This window comes from Electrophorus electricus, chromosome 19 (genome assembly GCF_041902795.1).
Source record: "Electrophorus electricus isolate QZ-2024a chromosome 19, ASM4190279v1, whole genome shotgun sequence".
NCBI lineage: Eukaryota > Metazoa > Chordata > Actinopteri > Gymnotiformes > Gymnotidae > Electrophorus > Electrophorus electricus.
Window position 1 is genome coordinate 11,201,977 of NC_137515.1, and position 25,849 is coordinate 11,227,825.

The 25,849-nt window shown below is 40.5% G+C and overlaps 1 protein-coding gene across 7 annotated transcripts in view; it reads right to left on the reverse strand.

Moving 5' to 3' along the window:
* Positions 1-25,849, reverse strand: part of palm2akap2 (PALM2 and AKAP2 fusion) — a 67,339-nt gene that overhangs the window by 4,661 nt on the left and 36,829 nt on the right. For 5 of the 7 annotated variants that reach the window (XM_081702299.1, XM_081702298.1, XM_027010345.3 and 2 more), the window contains 3 exons: positions 4,021-6,163; positions 1,391-1,584; positions 297-335 (listed from right to left, as the gene is read on the reverse strand). In XM_081702299.1, coding sequence (XP_081558425.1) covers positions 297-335; positions 1,391-1,584; positions 4,021-6,163 — 2,376 coding nt within the window. Of the gene's footprint in view, positions 1-296; positions 336-1,390; positions 1,585-4,020; positions 6,164-11,432; positions 11,639-25,849 lie in introns of those variants that run through there. The other 2 variants (XM_081702301.1, XM_081702297.1) reach the window with 2 other exon arrangements.

Genomic DNA, 25,849 nt, shown 5'->3' on the forward strand with positions numbered 1-25,849 from the left:
GACCGTGGATAATGGGATGATGGGTTAACAATGGGGACCACAGTGTGCAGAAACTGCACAAATGCTTCTCTGAACACTTCAAAACTGTCACAGCACATGCTCACGCACGTCAAAATAACCCCAGTGGTATAGCACACACAAATGGTGTCATTATCTATCACTTCTGATATATCAAAGGATTTGACACTGAAGATAAACCACATCCACTGTTAAAACACAAAATAAAAAAGGAATTACAAAGGCATGCAGTGAGGTAGAAAAAGACACAAGCTCTCAGGCAGGCATAGTACCAGTACCTCAGATGTAACCTCACTAGCGAGCAGTAAATGGGCAAACTGACAAGAGGGAAAGAGGCAGCATTAGTAAGTCCATGAGAATCAGTGGCAATACAGAACAGCTTTAGAAAAGCAGACATTCCTCTAAAAGAATACTGCTCTTTGATATTCTGTTTGTTTTAGATGTCTTTGAAGGTCTCATATTATTTTTTTATTATGAACAAGTAACAAACACATATTTTATTATTTTACTTTATCTGGATGAAAAACAAAAATATATAATTAGAGACTGCTAATAGTAAAGGCATTTTAGTTCAAGTTCAAGTTCAAGTTTGGTTTATTTGTCACATACATAGTCATACACAGTATAACCCGCAGTGAAATTTTATAGCAAATTCTGAATATCTTTTTTTTAAATGACAAAATTTTAAGGTGAAATCTTAATAGCCAGCATGCTAACATTTGTAAGATTTGTTTTATGTATAGATGGAAACAATATAATAGTACTCTGTGAACTAAATTAAGGACCTTAAATAATCAGTCATTGAATAATATAATAAAATGCACTGCATTTCAATGTAATGTGAATGTAGTAGTTTCCTAGTGTTGTGTTCTAAGCATTTCAGCTTGTTCTACAATTTAATCATACAACCTAAGATTTTTTTAGTATCAATAAGAAAAATAACATTAGGCTAGCAATTGTTTGCAAGAGTGATATTCCTCGGGCACCATTTTCAAATGTAGAAGTTAAAGGAACTTTCATTTACACAAATCACTGTGATATGAGTAAGTACCAACTGTTTTAATTCCCTTTCTTTGAGTCAAGGAAGAAAGTCCCTTCACTTGCCCTGTCTCAAAACCTTGAAATCACATGTATTGCAAAAAGGAACTGCTCTCTTAAACCACAGTCTTGCATTACTTGGGGGTGTGATAATGTGACAGAGTCATTCTAAAAGACCCATTTAAAGTATTGTAATACATGGTCCTCATCTACTAGGCAGCCAGTGATCTGAGGAAATGTATTGATATCATTAAAAAATAGAAATGAGAGACAATAAGACAGATGTGTAATTTATACTACTGCACTCTTATGGAGCAACTCTTATGAAACTCACACAGTTGTCCTCTGCCTTCTCCCGACGCTTGACTTTGTGAGTTTCATAATCTTCCATCAGGGTCTGCATGAAGTTCTTTGGGCGCTGGCTCCCACCTGAGTCATCGCTCCCCAGATCAGAAAGGGGGGAGGGGAGGGCACCTTCTGAGGAGGCAGGGGACACTGGGGGGATGGTGCGGATCTTCTCAATTTTACCTTAAGGAAAGGATGTAAGAAGTATTGAATGGTGCAGCTAATGGGATAGTCTGGCCCACACTGCTGATATGCTTGACAAGGATGCCAGTGAACAGGGCACAAACACATCATTTAGCATTGAGCCAACAAACTGCTTAAAGATACAATCTTCTGCTTATTTAAGGATATTTTTCAGTAAAAGCAACCCCAGCAGTAAAAGCAACCCAAGTGCAAAATGATCTCAGCTGTGCAGTACCTCCAAGTATGTCCAAGTTTTCTGGCAGATTATGAAATCAAGTCAAGCAAACATAGCATAATTTAAGCAGTTTCATTAAACCCCAAAATGTTAGAGAACTGTGAAAAACAACAAGAAATCACAGACAGACTATTTAAAAGGGCTTACTTAGACCTGGATACCACACTAAATAGGGTTAGTGAGTGTACACCTCGAACTGAATCCAAATTGAATGGATTTTTTTCCTCCATGAAACATGTTCCAGCTGGTTATTTTCACATTTCCCATCAGGGAATGCTAAGGAGCAGAAATCAGAAAGCTAAGGCACATTTTTGCTGATGTCCCAAGCAGTGTGGACAGCAGAGAAATAGACAGAACTTTCACTGTTTGCCCAATGGTTCATACTTTCATTTCTTGTTTCATTCAATGGGCTTTGAACAGAAGGCACATGTTAACCCAGATGATATTTATATACAAAAATATGTAGAGGCATGGCCTACCAATGTCAAGAATGGTTAGATGACAAAATCTTACTCTGTATGGAAGACCCATTTGAAATAGCAGGTTGTTATAGTAATAACAATGCAGGATTTCAAGATAAGCAGATGAACTAAAAAGAAAACATTTCTAGATTATTAAAGTTGTCTTGAGAGATCTGACAGAACCACATTATGGGTCTTTTGAGCAATTGCCTCTGAGGGCGTCTGTTTGCTCCACATCTTAAGCCATCCTTAATCACCTTATTCAGGGTTCCATCTATATTCACCTTATTCAGCCCCGGCCATATTAGGGGCTCGTCCACATTTTGTATTTTAACTTCCCATTTACGTTAGCCGCTATTAGAAAACGGTGCCTTAATGGGATCAGTTGGGCAGCATTCAAATTTTTTTTTCTATAGCGGGACAATGATTTAAAAATTACAGCATCGCTCTACTATTTCCAGCTGGCTAGACAATATGAAAAGATGATCAAAAACAACGCACATTGACATATTTAACGTATCGTTAGTTAAGATATTTTATCCTGGATATCCTACTGAAGACATACGGTTAGAACACTCAATATTTAACATCCAATATTTAGTCATATAAATTTACAGAATATTGAATTCATGTCTAATATTAGCCAGCTAAATACAAAGTCCCAACATGTAGCGTTAACTTGTTTCCTGTGGATCGTTATGGGAAAGACCACCAGCTATTCAGCTCGTATTTCTGAAGATATTTAATAATTATTTTAGTGTGATCTTGCATGTTGTGTATTGTCATGCTTACACTAGCATGTGTTTGTGTACAACAGCTTTCCAATAACACCCCCATTATAAACAATCGTTATCTAAACCCAAAATTTTACAAGATGGAGGCGCCCTTGTTTCGTCGGCGCATATAGTACAGTGGTTAGACTGGCTTAGGTTTGTCAATTGCTGAGAATGCTCAGAATGTCCTTGAGCATTGGTGTGTTGACATATAATTTAAAGAGTATATTTATTAAGAGTAAAGACATGCACTGCTGACTCTAAGCCTCAATAAACACGAGCCTTTGACAATGTAACTATACGTCAATACATTTTAATGCAGTTCATTCTAGTACCACTAGAGGACAGTAATTAACAGGGAAACTAAGTAGCTCCTTATTTTTCAGTCAAAAATGATTTGCAACCAACTCATACGTAGATGTTTGTGTATAGTCCTATTTTAAAACTTTCTGAAAGTGTGCTCATTATCAACAGACCAAAACGTCCACGAACATCTGCCCCAGACTATGGAATAATAGTATGCTGGCATTATTTTTAAGATATGACCACAAAGGAAGCTGGCAAGAGTGACTCAATGTGTGTATCAACTTCACAGGGAGAAGTTCTGATTAACAAATTTATGCATGGGTAGCTGTGTGTTTTGTAGTTTTTCACCCAAAGATAAGCTAGGGACACTACCATTTTAACCCCCCCCCCCCCCCCCCCCAAACAGGCATTTCAGTTTACCATAGTCATTTTAAACAGATCTTCATCCGTGATTTAGCATGTCTTTATATAACTCAGCATTATGACAATTTTGCTGAGAACTTTGAAGGCTTATTAAAATGCAGAATTAGTACTGACCTTGATAGAAATTAAGATAGTATAGCAGAAGTATAACCCAAAGTACTTTAGAAGAATTACTGAGTTACTGTTGCTATATTCAAGGAGTTATTCACTGCAAAGGTAATGTAACTGACTATCTCACCTGGGACTGTCTTTGCAGAAAGTACTAGTTTGGATGGAAGGCTATTGCTCTTCTGCTTGTGAATGGGATTGGGGTTGGGACGTGAGCTCTGCACCAGCCGCTCCCTCCGAAGCTCTTCTTCTCGCTCTTGGGCTGCTCGAATCTCCTCCTCAATCATGGACAGAGTCCTCTGCTTGCGTGAGCGCAACCTGAAAGGCCCTGAGGTGACCTCCATGTCCTGGCCACAGGTCACAGAAGCTGTGCTTCTGAGCTCTGCTGCCTCTGAGTACTTTCTGAAATAGCTAAACTCTGGCTTTTCACTTGGTGAGGAGGAAAGACTTGGAGGCCTGTAAGTGTTTGCTGGAATAACTGTAGTGGCTTGGACTGAAGGCACATCTATGGTTATTTTAGGAGCTATTGCTTTCTTTTCTTCTGCAGGGGTGGGCTCTTTAGGAGGGGACATCTTTGGCCATTTCTCCTCAGGTGTGGCTTGTGTAGGTTTGAAATTCTCCATGTGGCTGTCCTGGAATGGGGAAGACTGGCACATGGCCTGGAGTGGTTCCCATTTGTCATTCTGATGTGCAATAGCTTGCTGGATGGCATTTTGAACCAGGATACCTGCATGATATTCCAGTTCCTCCTCTGTCAGGCTGTCACCCTGAAAGGAGGAGTTCTGCTCAACTGGTGAGTTGGTGCTAATTTCCAGATTTCTGATGATAGGTGTTGTGGCCATAGGAGTAGAGGGAAAAGAGCAGTCACCCAGGGAGTTCTCCAGGAAGGCACTCATAGTCTCTTTGGAGGCACCACTTTCACTTATATTGTCCATGCTGAAGTCATTGGACAGAGTCTCAAGCATAGTGGTGTCCTGAGACCTGAGGGACAGGTCATCCAGTCCAGAGTCAATCTCCTCGGGATGATACAAACTGTTCATAGATCGCTGGTACAACTCAGAGTCCTCATCTTTAAGGATGGTCATCACTGCTTGGGCACAGGTAAAATCATCATTTTGTACTTCAGAGTCAGCCTTGGTGTTTGTGGGGGAATCTCCAGAGCTGCATGAAACCCTTTCAGTTTTCACATGGTTCATTTCGCCTCTGTCCTCCATGGAGGCTATGATGTGACTAGCAGTTGTTGCCCTGTCAACATCTGAGGCCCTGGAGAAAGGTTTGGCAGAGTAAATCTGGGGAGCCACACTTCTTTTGGTGGCTTGCTGTGGCTGATGTTGCTTACTGTGTTCAGTGTGCAGAAACTGTTGACGTGCTGCAGAAAAATCAATGCCCTGGACCACAATGTCATCTTTATTTCCCATGTTGGTATGGACAAAGGAGATGATTTGCTGAGAGGAGGATTGTGGTACTTGATTAGCTTCAGGTCTCCTTTGCTTCCTCTCCTCATACCTTCTGAGTGACTCCAGCTGTTCAGGTTCAAGCTCATCTTCCAATACCTTTTCCTGGGGTGGGTTCCACCATTTTGCTGCAATCCCTGGATTTTTCTTGACTGCTTGATCTCGAATGAGTTCCAAGCGCTCCCTCTCTAGCTCTACAATCTCCTCTGATGGTCTTACTTTCTTAACCCTGACTTCTTTCTCTTTTGGCATGTCAAAGAGCTTAGATGGCTTTCTGTCTTCATGAAAAGCCCGAAGCTCAAACTGGGCCTCTTTCTTGATTGTTGTTGTGCCTTTCTCAGGTGACCTGTTACAATTGTCATTCATCATTCCTGAATGGCCATTTGGTTTGGTATTATTCAAACTGTCCTCAAAATAGGTGGTTTGTTTTTCTCCTTCTACAGCTACCTCCTGATTAACTGATGCTGACACATCAAAATCACAAACAGATGGCCCAGTTCCATCTAAATTGATTGCCTGTAATTCATGAGAACATGTCCCATTTGAAGTCATCTCAGCTCCAGGGTCACAACAGTTGGCCTCAAGCACCTCATCAAGGTATCGGATTTCTTGGGCAACTTCACTGTCCAACGTCTCTCCTCTGTGCTTCACACCAGTCTGGCCATTAGGTGTGTGGTTATGTTGGCTTTCACTATGGGCCTCAAACTCCATGTTGGTCTTGCCTCTAGAGATCACACTGACTGAGTCTAAGAAACCAACACTCTTTAGGCTCTTCTGGCTCTTCAGTCCGCTGTCATCATCTGATAGCCTGGAGGATTTCTAAAAAAAAAAAACAACCCAGAAACTTAAATGGGCTCAGATTTACACTGCTTTACAAATGTACATAATTGCCTCCAGCTTCTAAAACAGATTATATACTTTTGTTTGTAGAGTTTTAACTTTCCTTAAGCACTCCTCATTACCCGGTTGTTTATGTAATCTGCGCAGGGCACACAGAAATTGCAAGAAACTGTCATGCATAATGGAGGAATAGACCATGACAAGATGTGAAGGATAATTGGTTTGTCGATCTCTGACCAAGGCAATTTGATCCAAATTATGAATAATTTAAGAACAGATCTCTTAGACTCCACATTAGGTTCCACAGAGAGCAAACATACACAAGAATTTCTTTCTAGTAAGTCAATATATAAGTAATAATGGAAAATTTACCCATCTGTTTCAAAGATTTTAGTCTACATTTTACAGTATTTTAATTAGCTAACAAATTAGACTCACACACACACACACACACACACACACACACTGTCATGGTACGGCCCCCCAACGTTTCCGTGTGTGTGTGTGTGTGTGTGTGTGTGTGCGTTTGTCAATATGGCCATCCCCTACTTGTGTCACACACCTGCTCTTTATTGTGTCGTTATCATATGTATAAAACCCGCGCAGCGAGACCCTCTGTCATCCTAGCCTCACTCCACACTTCGGTCATGGGGGAGGGGGCCGCTGGACGATTTTGGCGGGCCCTGAGTAGGGTCCAGGGTCGGACTCCGAGGAGTCCTACAGACCTCAGCCAGACTCTGAGGATCAGCACATGGAGGTGGACTCCGCTGGGTCTTACGACCAGTATATAGACTTCTACGAGGTGTATGCGGATCATGGAGAATACGGGGAGTGCAGCGACGTTAGTCTGCGGTCGGACGGGGGGTTCGACTATGGGGAGGCCCATCCATGGAGGTGGAGGAGGTCCTCTATGGGGATCCCCTCAACGGCAGTGATGTGGTGTCTGCGGACTCCGAGAGCGATGATGCCCTCGCACGTCAGATACCGCCCAAGGCTCCGCCTAGGAGGTGCTGCTCGGGAACGAACAAACTTTCCCGAGGGGTACAAAGAGGGGCGACCGAGCCTCGAGGATACTCAGCCCATTAGGGTGTACAGCCCCGGAACTCGTGCACCGGTACCTAAACCACATAGAGGCAAGGGGGAGGCGTCACCAGTGCCCGCCCCAGAGACAGGCAAAGCAACTGGTGCGCTTCCTGTAGTAGTCCCACTGGTGCGCGGAGGTCACCACCCCCCGAATCAGCGAGAGGCGATCCCCCACAGGCGGGTGGGACTTCAGCCCAGCCGACAACTGTGGGAAAGGCCGGGACTCCTGCCAGCCTCCCCGGACTTTACACGAGTCCTTTATGTAATTTTGTACCCATCCCTGTCACAGTGTCTGTCCCCATCACGCTGTCTGTGCCTGTCGCTTTGTCCCCCTTTGTGTCTGTGCCTGTCGCTTTGTCCCCCTTTGTGTCTGTGCCTGTCAGTTTGTCTGGCCCTGTGTCTGTCGTCATCCTGATCCCTGTCCTTCCCCTGGCTGGCCTGTGTCGGGTCGCTCGGTGCCCTAGCCGTGCCGTTTGGCATTGGTTTCGAGGCCGCGGCCCGATAGGATGGCGTGCCGGGGAGTCGCGCCCTCGAGGTGGGGCTCTGTCACAGTACGGCCCCTCTCCACCAAACGTCTCCGTATGTGCGTGTGTATGTTCGTCAATGTGGCCACGGCCTCCTTGTGTCACACACCTGCTCCTTATTGTGTTGTTATCATGTGTATAAAGGTCTGTTGTTTACGTGTTTGTGTTGTCGGTTTTTGCCTCTGTTAGTGTAAGTGTCTAAATGTTAAATAAACATGTGTTGGTGTTCCACGCTACTCATCTCCGCATCCTCCTTAAAGCCTCCGCGTTACACACACACACACACACACACACACATACACACATTTATATGAACACTTCTAGATAGAGGATCATTAAAAGAAACTGCAAAGAAATAAAAGAAATATTGCAATATCGTCTAAAATTAAAATATTTAACCCATCGTTTGGTAGGGAAAGCAAATCCTTGGGAACATGCAAAAGTTCATTGATATTCTTTCTCTCTCAATTTCCTCACTTTAAAGGCTAAAGTGAATTGTCCACTCAAAGATTGGCATTGATATTAGGTCAACAAAGTCCTCCTGGTTTCCTGAGGACTGATAACAGTTCCTTTGCCACGTTCTTAAGTGGTGCATAGTCCCCATGTGGGACATGGTGTAGACTCAAAGCCTCTGTGAAGCCCCCCACAAATTCCTTAGGGTAAAACGCCACTGAGTGAGCTCAGCTTGTCTTTTCACAAGCTGGAACAGACCTTTTGAAATGTAAACCTGCCTCCAATTTTTGATGCCAACAATATCTGTGAGTTCTGGAAGTGTTAATGTACTTTAGATGATATACAAGTATGAGGAAGACCATAGGAGAAAAAAAAGATAAAGATTTTATCTACAGTATTCAATAGTAACACATTTCATAATTCTATCAAGTGCTAGATTAACCCAGCAAGTGAGATATTCAGTGATTAAAAATTATATTACTTTGATACAAGACTCTAAGTACTATGGAACTGCCATATATGTTTGAGATTCTGCCAAGTTTCAAATTCATTTGCTGCCCAAAAACACACACTGAAACCCCCCCCCCCAAAAAAACCCCAAAAAACATTTATGCGTGACTGTCGACAGGAATTCTTTCCTTTGCTTAACAATTATACTTCAGTCTCAAGTGCTTTCACTTCTTTGATGGCTAGTGTTGATGAAAAGACTGCACAGAGATCCATAAATTACATGGTAAAGGCTGTTAAAGATGCCTCAGAATTAACAAGCAGTGAGGAACTACTGCTTTATACAATAGAGGTGAAAAGAGAAATATTCAGAAACAAGTTAATATCTGCTAAGAGCAAGCCCATAAATAAAAAAATACTATGTCTATTACAGCAGACATGCGTCATATGACAGTTTTTTGGGTTTTTTTTTTTTTGGGGGGGGGGGGGGGGGGGGGTTTATCAGGTTAGCCACATTCTCCTAAACCTCTCTCCAGGTGAACTCAACATGGCCTACATTCTGTGACTATTACACATTCACACAGTTTCACGCATAGCACTATGTAATTTCACAGCTTACATTTTCCTACGCTGTCAACATGCATACAAAACAAAACACCTACATAAAGCGACTAACTCCATTAAGTGTTTTCAGTGCCTCTGAAACCCTAAAACACACATAAGCCTGGTTGCCTTCGGTTTTGTTTAACAGAAATACTGATGCTAATAAAACATCAGCTTGTTATCTTCAGTGCACTTCTGTGTATAAGCACTGGTGTTGGATCATGTGCTGTGCCTTTAATGTGGCTTTCAGACACCAGGCCCTATTCACTGAAAGTCCCTGTTCTCCACGCCACCAGATTAACTTCCCTTCAGGGTGGGAACCCTACCACAACATGCTCCCTCTACATTCCCCCTCACTCCCCCTTATGGCTATACCTCTGAATGAATGACATTATACATCATGCGAACCTCCACGGTTCATGAAAAAACCTGACAAAGAGTGCACAGATTAGTCTATTTAAGAGAGGCAAAGGGAGAAAAACTCATAGCAGATGAATTTACTGATTAACTGTTTTACTGATTACAATACTGTCTGCTTAGGAATGCAGAATTCACCTGGAGCTAGTAAGGTCCTGACCTCTGAATAAAACAAAAAGAATCTAGCACAAATGAGGCTATTCCATCAACACCAGGAAATTAACCAACTAAGTCTCCAAGTGTTGACAGTAACTAAATACATAAAGTATTTTATGTATATTTGACACTAACTAAATACATAAACAACACCATTTATAATGGAACTCCAATACCTCTCCAAGTAAACTGTGAATTTTTTTTATAATAGCTTATTACGAGAACATCAGCAGTTTGGCTACTGGGTTGATTATTTCAGCAGCAGTGCAATGTCTCTAGTCCAAACACATCAGCCCTCCTCTGCTGTCCAGACAGCAGTCCTTACTCGGCGAGCAGCCGGTGGAGCGTCGACAGCCTGGTGCACTCCCTGCCTCCCACTCTAGCTCTAGTGCTGTCCTTCTCCCTCTGGCTGTAATAAGGCATGCTCTCAGAGGGGGGGATGTGGACACACTGCTGAGCCTCCTCTGACATTCTCTGCATAGCTCAGCTGTCTTTCAGTCTCCTGCTGTCTAATGCAAGTGCTGAAAGACATGCTGCTGGGACTCCCCTAATTAAAGTATATCTGCTTGCGCACGTGTGTGTCTGTAAACAAAAACATTGGATCCAAACATAACATTTAAGTCGTCCATTTGTTTATCATTGTTTTATAATTTTAATTTGTGTGAATGCTTGCTTATGGTTAAAGTCTTATTCTTGACATTCTATGCACAGTTTGCCATTGAAGGATGTGAAAGCAGCTATCCTAACACAGAAGATTAACACAGTCATAGCTCCCTATGCAGATCAGCTGGGTGACTCGTCAGACACCAGGGCTGACATAGCTTGCGAGGCTCTTTTATATGCTCTCTCAAACAAAATGTGCTAAAAGCTTGGTGGTAATGCTAGAAGCCTGTAGCCAGCACTTTGATCCTTTGAGCGGTGGACACAAAGCATGGGAATTAACAGCAGTACCATAACACAGTGCCGCTGATGAGAGAATCCTGAAATAGGATCCCCTCCTTCACTCCACACAGAAGCCTGCATCTCACAGAGGACAGCTTACAGCTGGCCATAAGAAGAGAGAGACATAACATAACACTGGAAATAACATTATTATTTCAAAGCCATGGCACGCCTTAGGTTTTTCTACTAAATTGTTGGGATATAAAAAGCAAGCTTTCAGAGATTCTGAAGGCACCAGTTGCCTACCTCTTACTACTGAATATCCTCCTACTGAAAGTCCTGAACTAGTCCTTGATCAGGCAGTTGACAAGTTTTCCAGTCACTGAACAGAGAACTTGAAACAGTAAATATCTTCCCACCCAAGATTGTTGAAATGAATTAAACGCTTATAGATCTGAAGTTCTTACAGGGTCTTGTAATCCTGCTTAAATCTATACAGTGCAGAATAGTCATGGCCCAAATAAAACTCAATGTTTCTCTAACTATAGGTCTTTCAGAAGTGCCAGGGAAACCCTGCCCAGCACATCGCAAGGCTTTTCCTGGCTACTCCTTTCATTTCCCTCTCCTCCTCCTGCTCCTCCTTCCATGTGTGTTCATATGGAAGAGCTGTGTGTTTCACTCACCCCTCTCTGCTTGCCGCGTGCCATTTCCTCTCATTGCCCCTCCCTCCATGCCCTACAATGACTCTCTTCTCTCTGCTTCTACAAGCCAGTTTTCTTGCCCCTTCTGGCTGTGGCCTATGATGTCATGGGCTGGGGGTGATTTGGTTTAGAGAGAGGGGAATGCACTCCCTGGATGCTCACACACAAAGACCCCCTCTGTCCGAGCAAGTGCCCCAGTCCCCCTGTCCTGCCTTTTCTATGCTTCATGCTGGACCAGCCTGGGCTCCTCACATACACACACTAAATCACATTCCAGACCTCCTGATAGGGAGCAGAAGTACCTACAATACTCCCATAAAAGGTAAGACAAAGCATGCCTGGGTGGAGCTCAAACCTCTGGGTGGAGAAAGAAAGTCCCCTTCCCTCTGCTTTACACATACATGAGTCAGTCAGCATGACCTAAGCTTAAGTAACTCTTCCTGCCTGCAACCTCTGGGTTTGACCCAGTAACCAAACCTCCTCCTGTTGTTCAGATTTGGTTTACACTCACACTTGCACTGCTTTATTGTAACACTCTAACCATGAACAGAGACAGAGTTGCATGCAATAAAGTGAATGCAATTTATTACAGAACAAGACAATCCAAAAAGCAGCCAATGAGGTAAACAAAACAGACGGGGAACAGGCAAAGAGGGTAATCGAAAAACAGATCCAAACCAGAGAAACAGACAACGACAAACAACGGCTCAGAAATGTACCACACGAAGGCAAGACTTCGTCACAACTGAACACAAACGTGGTTTAAATGCAAAGTCTAATAAGGACCTTAACCACTGAGCTACCACTTCCCCATGGCAAACAAAACCAGGAAGTAAATAAACATTGCCATGGGAACCGCGATGCCAGGGAGGGACAAACGTGACACTTATTAGAATGCCATTTGTGATCGTTTTCACTGAATACAAACAAACACACACACACAAACACACATACACACACACACACATACATACACACACACACACACATTTAGCAACCATTACTGCATCCTCCTTTTCTGGACATTTTACAAATATTGGTGCAGTGCTTTAAAAATAAAATATTTTAATGTTCACTCATCATTTGTTTGTTTTTACTGAACAGTGGTGGAGCTTGATGGTGGGCTAAGAGAATGTCCATCTCTCTATTGTCTTTAAAAGCTTGAAATAGAAGTAGCACAATGAGTCGCTGTGCCAAAGAAAGGACATTTTTGTGTGTTGCCATCAAAGACTTTTAATGTCCTTGTGGTAAATTGAATGCACTTTTTCAGTTGAAGCATGGGAAAAAACTGCATACCAATAAGATCAGTCATGATCACAACAAGATCTCAATGAGAACTGAATCATTCCCTCAAGGTTGTTCACTGCAAGTTAATTTGTGCTAATATAAGATGTTCTGTTCAGGGATATATTAAGGCAATCCAGCAATGATGCTATTCCTGTCATGCCAATTGAAAATAATTATATTTTTCTTGGTAATGACTGTGTCCACTGTCACTTAAATGGCAACTGATCATTTCTTGGAGGTGAGGGTTTAGTTTATTTATTTATTTATTTATTTAATATATTTATATATATAGTGTTGTATAATTTTAGCAAAAACAGGACCTTCTTAACTACTATGACATGTTATCTTACTGCACTTATCTATATCATACTATAGTTTCCAATTTCTGAAATTGTTTAGCTATAAAAGAAAGAAAATATATCAACACCAAGTAATGTGATATATATATATATATATATATATATATATATATATATATATATATATATATATATATATATATATATATATATATATATATAATGATAAGAAAAATATATCAGCACCAAGGGAGATATGAGGGAGAGTTTCCTGCCCTTAACCTGATATTATGGTACTGTTCAAAATATGAGCCATAGCTTTGTTTGGTGTGGGGATGTTGAAAGAATCTAAGGTGTGGATTTCCAGTTTGGTGTGGTATAATCCTCTCCCAAATAACTGACCCTGTCTGGGTGTTCCACCATGAACGGATTCAGATTATTAAAAGTCATATACACGTCACATACAGTGTGCTTCATTGTTCTGACTGACAGGGCGAGAAATTGGAAAGGTCACTGGAAGTCAAGGTCAATATTTCTCTTGGAAACTGCCTCTAAGCAAGAACGGGATAATGAATATCTAATGTCTAACCAGGTCAAGACAGTTTCTTATCTGTTATTTATCTGAAAAGTGAATTTCCAAAAGCATCACTGGCATTTTTCTTCTGTAGTTTTCACTTCCCTAAAAAAGGGTCATGCTTCCTGCATTGCCAATACACAGTCAATATCACAGTCACACCTATATTTTGACCTAGAAACAAGACATCCTTCAGCAAATGCTGTTTCATAGCAATTTTCTTAAATAAGACACCACCAGGACCTTGGAAATTGGACTAAAACAGCCAAGGGTCAGTAACGTAACAGCAATGTCTGCCAAGACAACTAGGCCAAGCTTTATTTTTAGGCCACACTCAAAATTACTATTGTTAAATAACACCTACAGTGTTATACTACTCTCTAGCATACACACTGTAATTAAACACGAGTCTTTGGTCTATAATTGTGAATCTACTGCATGCCTTGTACGAAACACTGCAGGTATATCCATATGCACACTTATTAGAGACCTTCTGTTAAACCGTAAAACTTTTTTTGACGAATAATGATTGGTGATGTGCTACTGGACATAAACAAGTTAACATAAACAAACTGAGGTGGCATGCAAGTCTGCCAATGAACATGCCTACCATGCAATTACCTTCAAATTACAGCCTTTAGAAAACAATCTCCTGTAACACAGGACCTGTGCTCTTTGGTATATTCCATGAAGGAAAAGTGAGGGGGAAAAAAACAATGGCAACTTTTGTTGTTGTTTTTGGTTTTAGAACAGTTCTGCCTGTCAATGAGTTATGATAGTAGTAACTTTACCAGGCTTTATGGAATTGTAGACCAATGTCAGCAAATCAATAAACATGCTCAAGGCAGATAAGTTAGTTATGTACATGTTCACGTAAATCTGGTATTAGGGGCACTAAAAGTGCTGTGATCAATAGCTTTGTTGAGTGATGGTGGGAGGAACAGACTACAGCTCAGTTTAGAAGAACTAAGACCTTTACTAATCTAGCTGATGTTAGTAACCTATAGTATAGCTGTAGTTTAATGGGGAATTTGTATGAATATGTTTGGTTTGGTAAATCAAGTCCCTTTTTGGTTAAGTTAGCATTTAGAACGGTGTTATCCTTAACTGTAACATTTAAGAAACAACAATAACAATAGTCATAACAATAGTCATTTTCACTTCTAATTTCTATTTTAAAAATACCAACAGTAATGAAAAACCTGCTTCCAGAGATTCTACCGCTCTGCTTAGGATAATCGTTTCCATGGAGTCATGTACCAAACTATCAAGAGTCAGTTTTTTTATGATATATTAAACACGTTCAACTATTGCCTGTTGTTGCCTTAAACACATTTTGAAATAAATACATTAATATTCATATACCCACATTGCTGTTGCTTTTATGTGTTTATGTTTTAAAGTAGTGACAATTTGACTGCATGATTTCTCAGATATACTGTAATTTATTTTGCTGGGATTACATTCAAAGTTCTGTGTAATTGGTTAGCATAGGCTTTATGCAGTTTTTGTAGCCTGTACCTAGGCTACAAAAAATACTGAAAATACTGAAAATGCAAGCTCCATCTCTGTTAGTAATGTTAAACTTGCCAAGTTATAGTATATCAAATTGATTTATACTTGTAAATATAAAATATGATGTGCTGGACATAAATGAAACCTTTTCTCTCTGCTAATTATTATTATTTATGGTGTTGATGCGCTGAAATTGGAATTTGATAATAACTCATGAGATGATAATATCTCTTGAGGAATTAAACAGAGTGCAATTTATTATACACTGTCTTTACCATAGTAATTAACTTGTGTACCCTGAAATTCCTCTATGCCGTATAGTCTTTTTAGTGTCCCACCTCAAAGAAATGACACACACACCATGTAAGTCCAGAATATTCAGAGAGATGCAAATGTGGAACACTAACAAGAAATAGCATACAGCAGCAAACTACCTCAGCATCAAATTTTGTTTGTTGCCAAACTATCCAAAATTTACATGCATAATTGACAAGAGTCAAAAAAGGACCACAGTGTTTTCATTAAAATGGTCTGCTGTAATACACACATCATAATACACATCATAAGATCATTTTGTGCTAACATGCTTTTGAAAAACCAAGCCCAGTTACATCTAGAACAAATAATGTTTCAACCACTATTCCAAAAACAAATGACTAAGTACTGTATAAAAAAGGAAAAGAATGCATGGGGATGGGTCTTTGAACTTCTGTGAGTGACAGAAGAGACAGAGGAACAAACAGGGCAGGGTGCTTCAGGCCCTGCTTCTTGTCTTCAATGATGAGCAGCTACGCTACTTCACATGCCACAGATATACAAGACATAATCTACCTCAGGTTGAAGGTGTCTAGATTAAGGCTGCACGACATGAACAAAAATACCACATGGTGGTTACACTGCTAGCTATGGCTATTGTAATATGTAAATGAGAAGTTTAATTTGCATATTGCCACCTTCTGTGATATTAGTATTGCTAAAGCCAATATTGTGATAAAGATTCTATTCTATTCTGAAAGGACAGGGAATACCGTGGGGATAACCCCAGTACTGGTTCCCTTAAATGAGACTGCAGGGGGTGTGTGCCTCTCTTGTCAGTGATTCTTACTATTTCCCATTCAGCCCACCATCTGGGAGCTGCAACATGCACAGAAGGTCCATTTACTGCTCCCTCACAGTGTTATTGCAATCATGTGAACTAATTCTCTGCAAACCCTCTACCCTTGGCAACACCAATGCAATATTATTAGACCAGAGGGAGGACTGGTAGAAGTTAGATGTGCATCAACAGATGTTTTGCGCTGTGGAATCAGGACCCACTTGCCATGATTTGCTAAAGTAGATGGGCCTTCCCAGGACAGCCATGAGCCTTGTGGTTAGCCTGCATTGCAGACCCAGGGGGAGAGGGGAAGTGGAACACATCTTGACTGTTCTAAATTTGGCGGACAGATAGCAGACACCAGCAATGCGCAGTGAACTCTGCTTTTTCAGAAATGCTTATCCTATGGGCTATTTCCCTAATAAGGGCTAAAGGATGCCTTCTGGACTTAGTTATATGGTCAAAATATGACAGAAATATTAAGTTAAAATAGACCTGTGCTCTAGCAAATTAATCATCTTCTATGTCATGCTACCTGTTCTTATTACTTACAGACAAAAGTTGAAACAAAAGGAGTAATTACCATGTTATCACTGACTAACTTAGCTGTAACCCTTAGTAACATGGCTTACTAATTTTTCCCACACCCATGTATGACTTGCAGGTCTTGAGAGCTTCCCAAAATTTCCATGACATATCCTTAAAGAAACTATGTGGAAAACAAGGTTATCTGGCCACAATTCCAAAGGTTGAACAGGTTTTTAATGAGAAGGGTTATAATTGTCTCCAAGTCAAAAGGAAAACTTGGAATGCAAGGAAGCAAATTTGCCTTCTTATGGAGGGAATTCCTTCCTTATATGCTGTAGCATTCTGAAATTTACACAGCTGCTCGACATAACTTTTAAAGCTCACATATGGTTAATTAAAGCTCTGTGAAAAGATTATCCCACACTTGGTTCTGAGACTAATAAAGCTGGCACATTTCTAACAGATTTAAAGGATGAGGTTGTCTGTGGAAGTCTGTGTCACTTTATATTGACCATCCCACAGGAGAAAATGTTCAAGGCAAGCAATCAATGAAATTTAATTATATAAAAATTTAGCTTGGAGTCGACAGAAAACACAGAAAGATAAAAAGGTCTTAACCTAAGGCTTCTATCAAAGATCCAAGATGCTGTGTACTCCAACATGTCCTCCTACTCTTTGAGGCTCTGAGCTATGCAGAAAAAGCCCACCCTAGCATTTCAATTTCATGCACTCACCTCCTTTAATTAAAATGCGCCAGCTGTCCTGTCCTCCTTACAGGACAGAATAACACAAGCTTTCACACTTGGAGTACAGCCATCGCATTGGAGACAAGAGTAGTGGACAAAGTCATCCATCAGGGGTTTTGAGCCAAGAATGAGTTTAGCATCAAATATAATGTCTTGTGCTCACTCTCGGCAAGGCAAGGGATCTGAGAGATGTGTCCTCATTCTCTTATGAGCAGATTTGCTATATAGTTAAGGAGTACTAAACATAAATGTTAGGTAAGATGGAGTTTAAATGTTATGTGAGGTGCTTTTCACTCTATTGGCCAAGCTGTGTAAGGTCAGACTGGGCCAGTCTAGTTTGAGGTTGAGGACTATGAAAGTAATATTCAAAACAAGCTATTGTCCAAACCTTTACAAGGATAAGCCTTGTCTATCATGAAGGCAAACGTTGATGTAAACTGTTTCTATATAAAAAATGATTGTCTATATAAAGGCTAAATGTACCCTCACTCCAGTAATAGGCTTTTAGCTTTGGTAAATGGGTAATGTCCTTAAAATGAAGGATAGAAACCCATGTTATGAGTCATGGATGATTCCACTGCTTATATAGCTATGTGTGAATTCACATGCACCAGCACTTGAGTCACAACTGGCATTTTAAAGGAGACACTGGTGTGCGAGCAGAGAGCCACATGCCATCTCATTAGTCTGATCTACATAGAAGAGGACTGCTGTATAGCCTTAGATGAGCTCTTTCTCATTGCAGAAACTGAAAAAGGACATGTTTAAAACAGCATGTTTAAAATAGTGTTCTTTTCACAGGACTGGATCTCCTTATCTATCCATAGGTAGCCTATGAAATTAGATTAGCTCCTATTCTTTATTAATTCCTGAATGCTATTCCTCTGTAAAGTATTTTCAATAGAGTATATGTGATCTTTCTTTATTAAATAACATATGTACAGCCAATGTTCATGATTTCATCTTCAGAGTCATTTCAGTAAATAATTTTTTTCAGTAGGGGAGATCTGGATCAGGAACTCAGCGTATGAGAGGCCAAAGCCTTCGCAGCAGACAAGGTCATGAATGGCGCTTTCTGACCACACACCCCTCAGCTGGTCTACAAGGGTTCTGCTGGGCTCCCTTGTCCTCCTGTGTATGCAACAGGCAGTCAAGATGGACCCTTCTGACTGCAGTCAAGCAGCATGTTTGTCCTTGACACATGTGACCCAGATATAGAGAGACCAGCTCTGACATACTTTCTCCTAAAATAAGGATGTAAATTCTAGATACACAAGTGATTAGCCTGCACCGTGTGTTACTACACATATTGGGTCACTAGAGCACAACGCATTTCATAACCACAAAAGAAGGCATTTGGCGCTCGCAAATGTAATCAGCATGACCAGTTTCCCTACAACGCCCCTTCAGAGACACACTGAGGTAGACCCGATGATTGTTTTGGGCCAGCCCATCTCACAGAGGGACGTATCCTGCCATGACCTACGTTAGCCCTGGCTATAGCAGAAAGCACTTTTCCCCAGATGTGCCAGTGGTGCTGCACATCTGTGTACATTGCACGGCTGTGTACATTATCAGCAAGAAGGAGGGAGGGAACTAACTGGTTTGTTTGTGCTTGCAGCAGAGTATGAGAGGTGAGGTCAGAAAGGAAGAACCTCAGTCTGTATTCAAGGCTGAATGCTCCATAAAACCAAAACAAAGGGCAAAGAAGAGAGATCACATGCAATATAATGTAACTCCATCACAGTTAACTCTGACTAAGATGTTGTTATCTAATTAACAAAGCCAATGCATGTTTTAATTCTTTTAACCATGCTAATGCAGAAAACAATACCTATTTGTAGCAGACTCATTACTATGATCAAAATGATAGCATTATTATTAGTAATAATAAAAAAATAATAAAAATCTTGTTTATATTTGGCTTTTTAGCCTGTATTATAATGACTGATAATAACGTCCTGATGTTCCTCTACAAGCCGCGACCAAGACTGAGTCTCAAGACCTGGGTAACCAGGTAATCAATGTCTATCAGAAGACCACCTCAAACAGATGAATAACCAATGGCATTTGAGGATCAATCAACTTTATCCTATATAACTACACAAAATCCCACTACTAAGCATACAATGCTGCTTGCACTGACAATGTCACCTTGACTGGTGATTAAACGTTTGCCACCAAAATATCAAGCTCAGAGAACTCTACAATACCAGACCATTCAACCTGAGCTACCAATTGTTTTTATTCTTAACATTTTCTAGATCACTCTTGTTTTCTGAGTTGAATTTCCTCTCTAATGCCCATATTGCTGACAAGGTAACCTTGGTTCAAGAAAGGTGCTATATAAATGAAATAAATAAGGCAATAGTGATTAGGCAGTACTCAAGGCTGAGTCTACAGTACTCAAGGCTACAGTCTACAGTGACCTTTTTCAAAATACAGATTATTAGACTCACTTTCAACAGAAATCAATGTAAAATGACCATTTGGAAAAAGACAACGATTTAGAACAATTTAGAAGAGTGATAGTAGACTGATTCTGTTGCTACATTCCATGACCCAATAAAAAGAACTGAGATTTCCCCTATGCCTGCATACCCATTTGTAGCTATTGCCTGAATACACTGGAAATATTCCCTACAATTCTGGTTTGTGGTTACAAATAAATATATAAATAAATAGAAAAAAACAAACTAATCAAGAAGCAGGGCTGTATTTTAGCATAGCTGCATTGTTGCACCTGGCTTAATACATTAAATGGTGAGGAAATGATGCAAACCTGAACACAGAACTCCTGCTACTGAAGAGGAGGGAGGGGAAGACAGCATGTCAGCCTCTCCTTTCCCCTGCAAACCAGACAAGCTAAAAATTGCAACAGCCCTTCGGATCTCTGCTGCAAATGTCTGCTTTGTGCAGATGCCACGATAGGTTCCTGTGTTCACCTGCTAAGACTGGGTGGTGTCATTAATTTTTGCCTGTCTGTGTTCTATTTATTCCATTGTGTGCACTGGAGATCACTGGCCATGGATCATTTTTGTTATTTAATTCTTTGTGCATTGTGAAATTTCATCTTACTATGCCTCTACATTTATTTGTTTGTATTTTATCAGCAATGTCATGCAAAATAGCCTTGAAATGAATACAAATCAAGAATTCTGGTGGAGAAACACAATATTCGGTTAAAAAATACACATAAATTGCTAACAGAACAAAGCCAAAAAGTTTGTACTGCCCTAGAACAAAATATTATGGCAATTATTATTCATTTTAAGACACTGGAAAAAGGTTCCACCTACCAAAATGACAGAGAATATAATCCAGACAGATATCATGTTGCTAACATTTTTAGAGGAACTAAAGATCTGAGTGTGATATATACTGACATCAGATCTATACTAGCAACACACATGGTTGCACGGGTCTCTTTCCCTTTCATTCTGTACAAATAGGTGGCAGGACAAATGGCTTGATGCCTGGGAGACAGGAAAAGAAAGCCTCAGTGAACGGTCTTCTAAAGGCACAGTTGAGCCGGTCGCTGCAGCGTGCGCATATTCTCATGGGCTACACAAAGATGTGAATGAGCTTTGATGAGCTGTGGGGATAAGATGGAGCTAGGATCAGGGACTCAGTGGTGTAGTAAGTTGTTTTAGCGCAATAGAAACTGCAATCAAATCAAAACAAAATACAGCTCTCTCAGTCCATTTTCAATTAGGTTATCTCTATCAGGCCAGCCAGTTGAATATGTCATGGAGGCTCAGATGAGTGGTGGAAGGTGCCTCCTCACCGCTGAAATAGGACTTTGGTCTGTGTTTAGTGGAATCTAGCAGCATGGCCTGGCCGAGGCTAAGTGACATCCTCCATGTCCTGTCATAGACACTGGCAGCATGAGATGGCACTATCTTGAGACTATAACACACACACTATTTTAGCAAGCTTAGCAAGGTGTCTTTTCCAAATGTAAGTGCAAATGGGAGATTCTGCACCTTCACCAATGTGGTTCTCACAGAGTAGGCCGAACAGACTTGCCACCCCCCACTCCCCACCCCCCATGATTGGCAGTTCTGAGTAAACAGCCGAATTTGAATTGGTCAAGCTCCAGGTTTGCCGGTTCAGACAGATGAAAGGCTGTATCTGATCAGTGCTAATAGGGATTAGCCTCACTACCCTCCTCCAACCTTCCCTCATTAGGCATACTCTCAACTCTCTGTCGCCATGGTTTTGCTCTGTGTGGTTTTGACCTAATGTAGAACCACAACAGCTCACATTGTGGCTGTCTTCGATCAGGAATACCAGCAAAAATAAGGCTTTTCTGACGTAAATGTACCCATGTACCTACCTAGTCTGATTTTTTGGCAGTTAACATCTTTGACTGAGGTGTGTTGTTCATTTGTTTATCGTAACAACAGGAAAAGAGACTGCACTAAATGCAAGGTTTTGCTTTTAAACTGAGCAAAAATATATTAACTTTCACAAAATTTTTAATAGTGTATGAGGTTTTTTTCATGCACATCATGAGGGCTGAGAGGTCTTTGTGAATAAGTCATTTCTTGATAGCTGAATGAAACCAGTGACACTATAGTCACTTTACTTTTTAAAACAACACTTTGTGGTACAAGAGTTTGAACAGATGTAATCTATAAAATCATACAGTAATTTAATGGGCATCTTTATAATCTGGCAGCAATTAGTAGTAATTGCTAGTTAGCATTCATCAGAGGTTTTCAGTTAGTTATCAAATTTGGCACTGCTTATTGGTTTCTGTGTAAGCCTTACAATTACTAGTTTAAAGCAGTCATTAGATAATGGGGCTGTTTTGGCCAGGATAGAATCCTGCTAGGAATGTTTACAGGCTGTGAAGAACTCTAAACAATCTGGCCTTCTGTGCCTAAAGGAGCTCAAATGCAATAAGGACCAAATGCTACTCATAGGAGTAAGGATGCTTACGATTCTGCATATTTGATATTTGCTATGGCCTTTGATCTTCAGACAAAGCCAATAAAGATTTTTTTCCCTTCAAAACTAGAGGCACAAGCTAAACATTGGCAAGTGTCTTAGTGTACCTAAATGAGTATGCCTGCTAGAGAATCAGGGAAAAGGCACTACCCCTTTGACTCCAGGCCATGCTTGACACATGCCACTGCAATGATATTCTTGGGTGGGTATAATGTAAAAAGCAAGGAATGAGAGCAGTGACAAGTTTTACATAATTTTGCACCCTACATTTGGGATAAAATCTAATATATTCATGGTTGGCCTTACCTATGCCTATCACACCATCCAATTATATGAGAGCAGACATAGCCTCAAGCTTCAAGCAAGCATAATCCCCAAAGTATGACTGCTATGGACTGGTATGACTAGTGACTCTTGAATATTCTAGATGACCGTGGCCTAAGCATTTCAACTATCATTTCAGAGCACCACCAAACCCAGTTTTTGCCCTTTCCATCTCTATGGCTGAAGCAGTAGGGCAGACACAGACATGTCCCTCTCATGGGACACTGAGCCATGTGTGTGGGAAAAAAGGCCAGTGTTACTGGTTCTGGCACGTGATTCTGCAGGAGGGTGGCATAGCTGCCTATCACCACATCCCACGATCCTATTCTCAACCCCTGATTACCCGCCTTTATTTAGCTGCTGTGAATAAACTGTCTGCCTTTGTCATCTCCACATCCATTCTACCCAGCCTCCACAGTTTGAGAAAGCAGTCAGTATGGGGTAACAGAACCAAGTTCACATGCACTGACTACTACTGTAGAGTTTCTATTAGAAGATCAGTTTCAGGTCAATTCGGACCCTGTCTTAAAAATGGTGAAATAACACAAGGGTTTGTCTAGTTTTTTAACTATATTACATAAATATATAAATATTATTTCTAAACACACAGATCATTTGTTCTCCACTTACTATTTAAAGCCCAGGAGCCAGACCCAGAACCTTCTCACCTTTCTGGAATTTTATAGCAAAAGTGCTTCTCCTCAGTAGACTTTTTCATGAACCCCTCTGCTTACACATATTTGTGCGAGACATCATATTATGGCATCTTAAATCTCTATCAATAAGTGTGCTACAATTTTTAATATGTGGATGGTACAGGTTACATTTTATTTGATTGTGATTAACAAATGAAAACTTTCATGTCATAATTTATTGGAGAAGAATGAAACCATGAGAACTCTGTCCTCTTTCAAGACAGTGGACTTGGCCTTAAACCCAAAAGCGTTCAACCAGAACAAATGATTGAGATCACCAGACTTAAGCAAAATTGATGACAGAAGAGAGAATAAATGCCCATTTACAGTAGGTGGGCCACCGACCAAGGCTGTCCCAACTATGGTCATCTGTTCTTAACCCCAAGAACAACAAAATGCTTACTCAGAGTCTATTTGAATGGGTAATTATCTCTGCTTGCACTGCATGCTTCACTAGAGCTTGTTTAATGCCTGTCAGATTAACTCATGATAACAAAACCCTCCTAGGACTTCTTCAGTTCTCAGAAACTGCATTATGCAAGGGGACTTAAGAAATTTCAACATTTAGTATTCTGGTGAATCCAAATCTTCTCAGATTATGCTTCACTGGAGATATAAATATTTAATTTCATAACGAATGATCATTAGGTTTTTTATATGAAACAAAAGATGAAACATTGTTTACACATAAACCTGATAATAAATATGAATGATTGTATCATGTAATGAGCAATAATGCTTATCACAATTTAATGACTTCCAAGTTAGTCATCTAGATGTGTATGCTGGCTACTTTGCATTATAAACTGTATTACATGAAGAAATTTCATGATAATTATTGCTTTTTTTAATCAGATATTTTGAGTTAAACTTACAAACAAATTTCTTGTCCTGGTTGATGAGAAAGACTTAAAAGAACATTTGCAAGAGGCAGACAAATGAATACCCTTCTGGGAGCCAATGAGTGCAATCACTAACTGCTAGGAAGATCTATCCATCCTACTGTAGGATGAGTTTTTATGACGTGTCCTGTGTGCTTTTATGTCTGCCCCTTGGAGGATAAAATAAGTAATAAATAATGAGATAAATAATGAGTAAAACGTAAAGGAAGTACTTTAAAAAATAATAACATTTACATGTACACTTTCAGCATTTGGTAGGCACTCTTATGCAGAGTGACTTACATATTTATCAGTATGAGAGTATATGTGCTCCCTGGAAACAAACAAGATTCAATCAGAGAACCGATCACGTCTAACAAAACTAAACAAAAACTCTTGAAACAAAACTCTGACAACCTTCAACTGCATAAACACTTTCAATGTATTCTAAAAAGTGTTTTGTTCCCTCAGTTTACTTAATTAGGAAAACAGACACAAAGCAAAACTGACAAAAAAGAGTGGTTAACATTGACTCACTGTAGGTGTTGTATAACGGCTTTCTTGGAAAACAGGCAGCCAGTTGTGTATGTGTGTGTGTGTGTGTGTGTGTGTGTGTGTGTGTGTGTGTGTGTGTGTGTGTGTGTCTGTGTTTTTGTTATTGTAGCATTGCTGAGTTAAAGTACGGACAACTGGCCAATGATGAGGTTATCATTGGCCAGTAGTCCCCACTTTAGGACACTAGAGGGAGGGATGTGTGTGTGTGTGTGTGTGTGTGTCAGGAGGAGGGGTTTGTATCTACAATCTCATTTAGTTTCTCAGCCTTAAGTAGACCACAGATAAAACACAGAGGTAAACACCACCTGCAGGTTCCACTGTCAGTTGTTTCCAACTACAGAGTACATGATACCCATCGGTAGCAAGTTACCTGTCACTCTTTCCATTACAATTAAAGGACACAACCAAGGAGCTAGCAACTTATATCTTATTCCCCAACATGATATAATGTCAGAGCAGAAGCCCCTTTCACCTACGGAAGACTATACAGAGACAGCTTGTTGCATGTATAATTTAAAGGCACACAGGATGTTAATGGATAATTTGAAAGTAAACAGCACTTGTAAATAACAGCTGTCCTACTAGTTTAGTGTAACATTTGGAAAAGGCATGTTTCATGGGGATACGTTGGGGTGTGCAGGAGGTGTGTGCAGGCAGGCCAGCCCCTGCCCTGACAGTGTTTTAGAATTCCTCAGAATGTCTGCTTCCTGTTTTGCTGCTCTTCATACATTGCCTCCCACATTTGCAGTGTTGCAGCTTCAAGCAGGGGCTACATTTTTTCATCACTTGGTCCAATAACGACATGGGTTTAACAGGGTGTGGTGGGGAGAGCAATAAGTATTTGGGGAAATGGCCATCAATGGCACATCTTCTGTAGAAAGCCTGCTAACAGGAGGGAGAAGATAGGCACACATCTGTGTTTATCCTTCCTCTTCATTTTCCA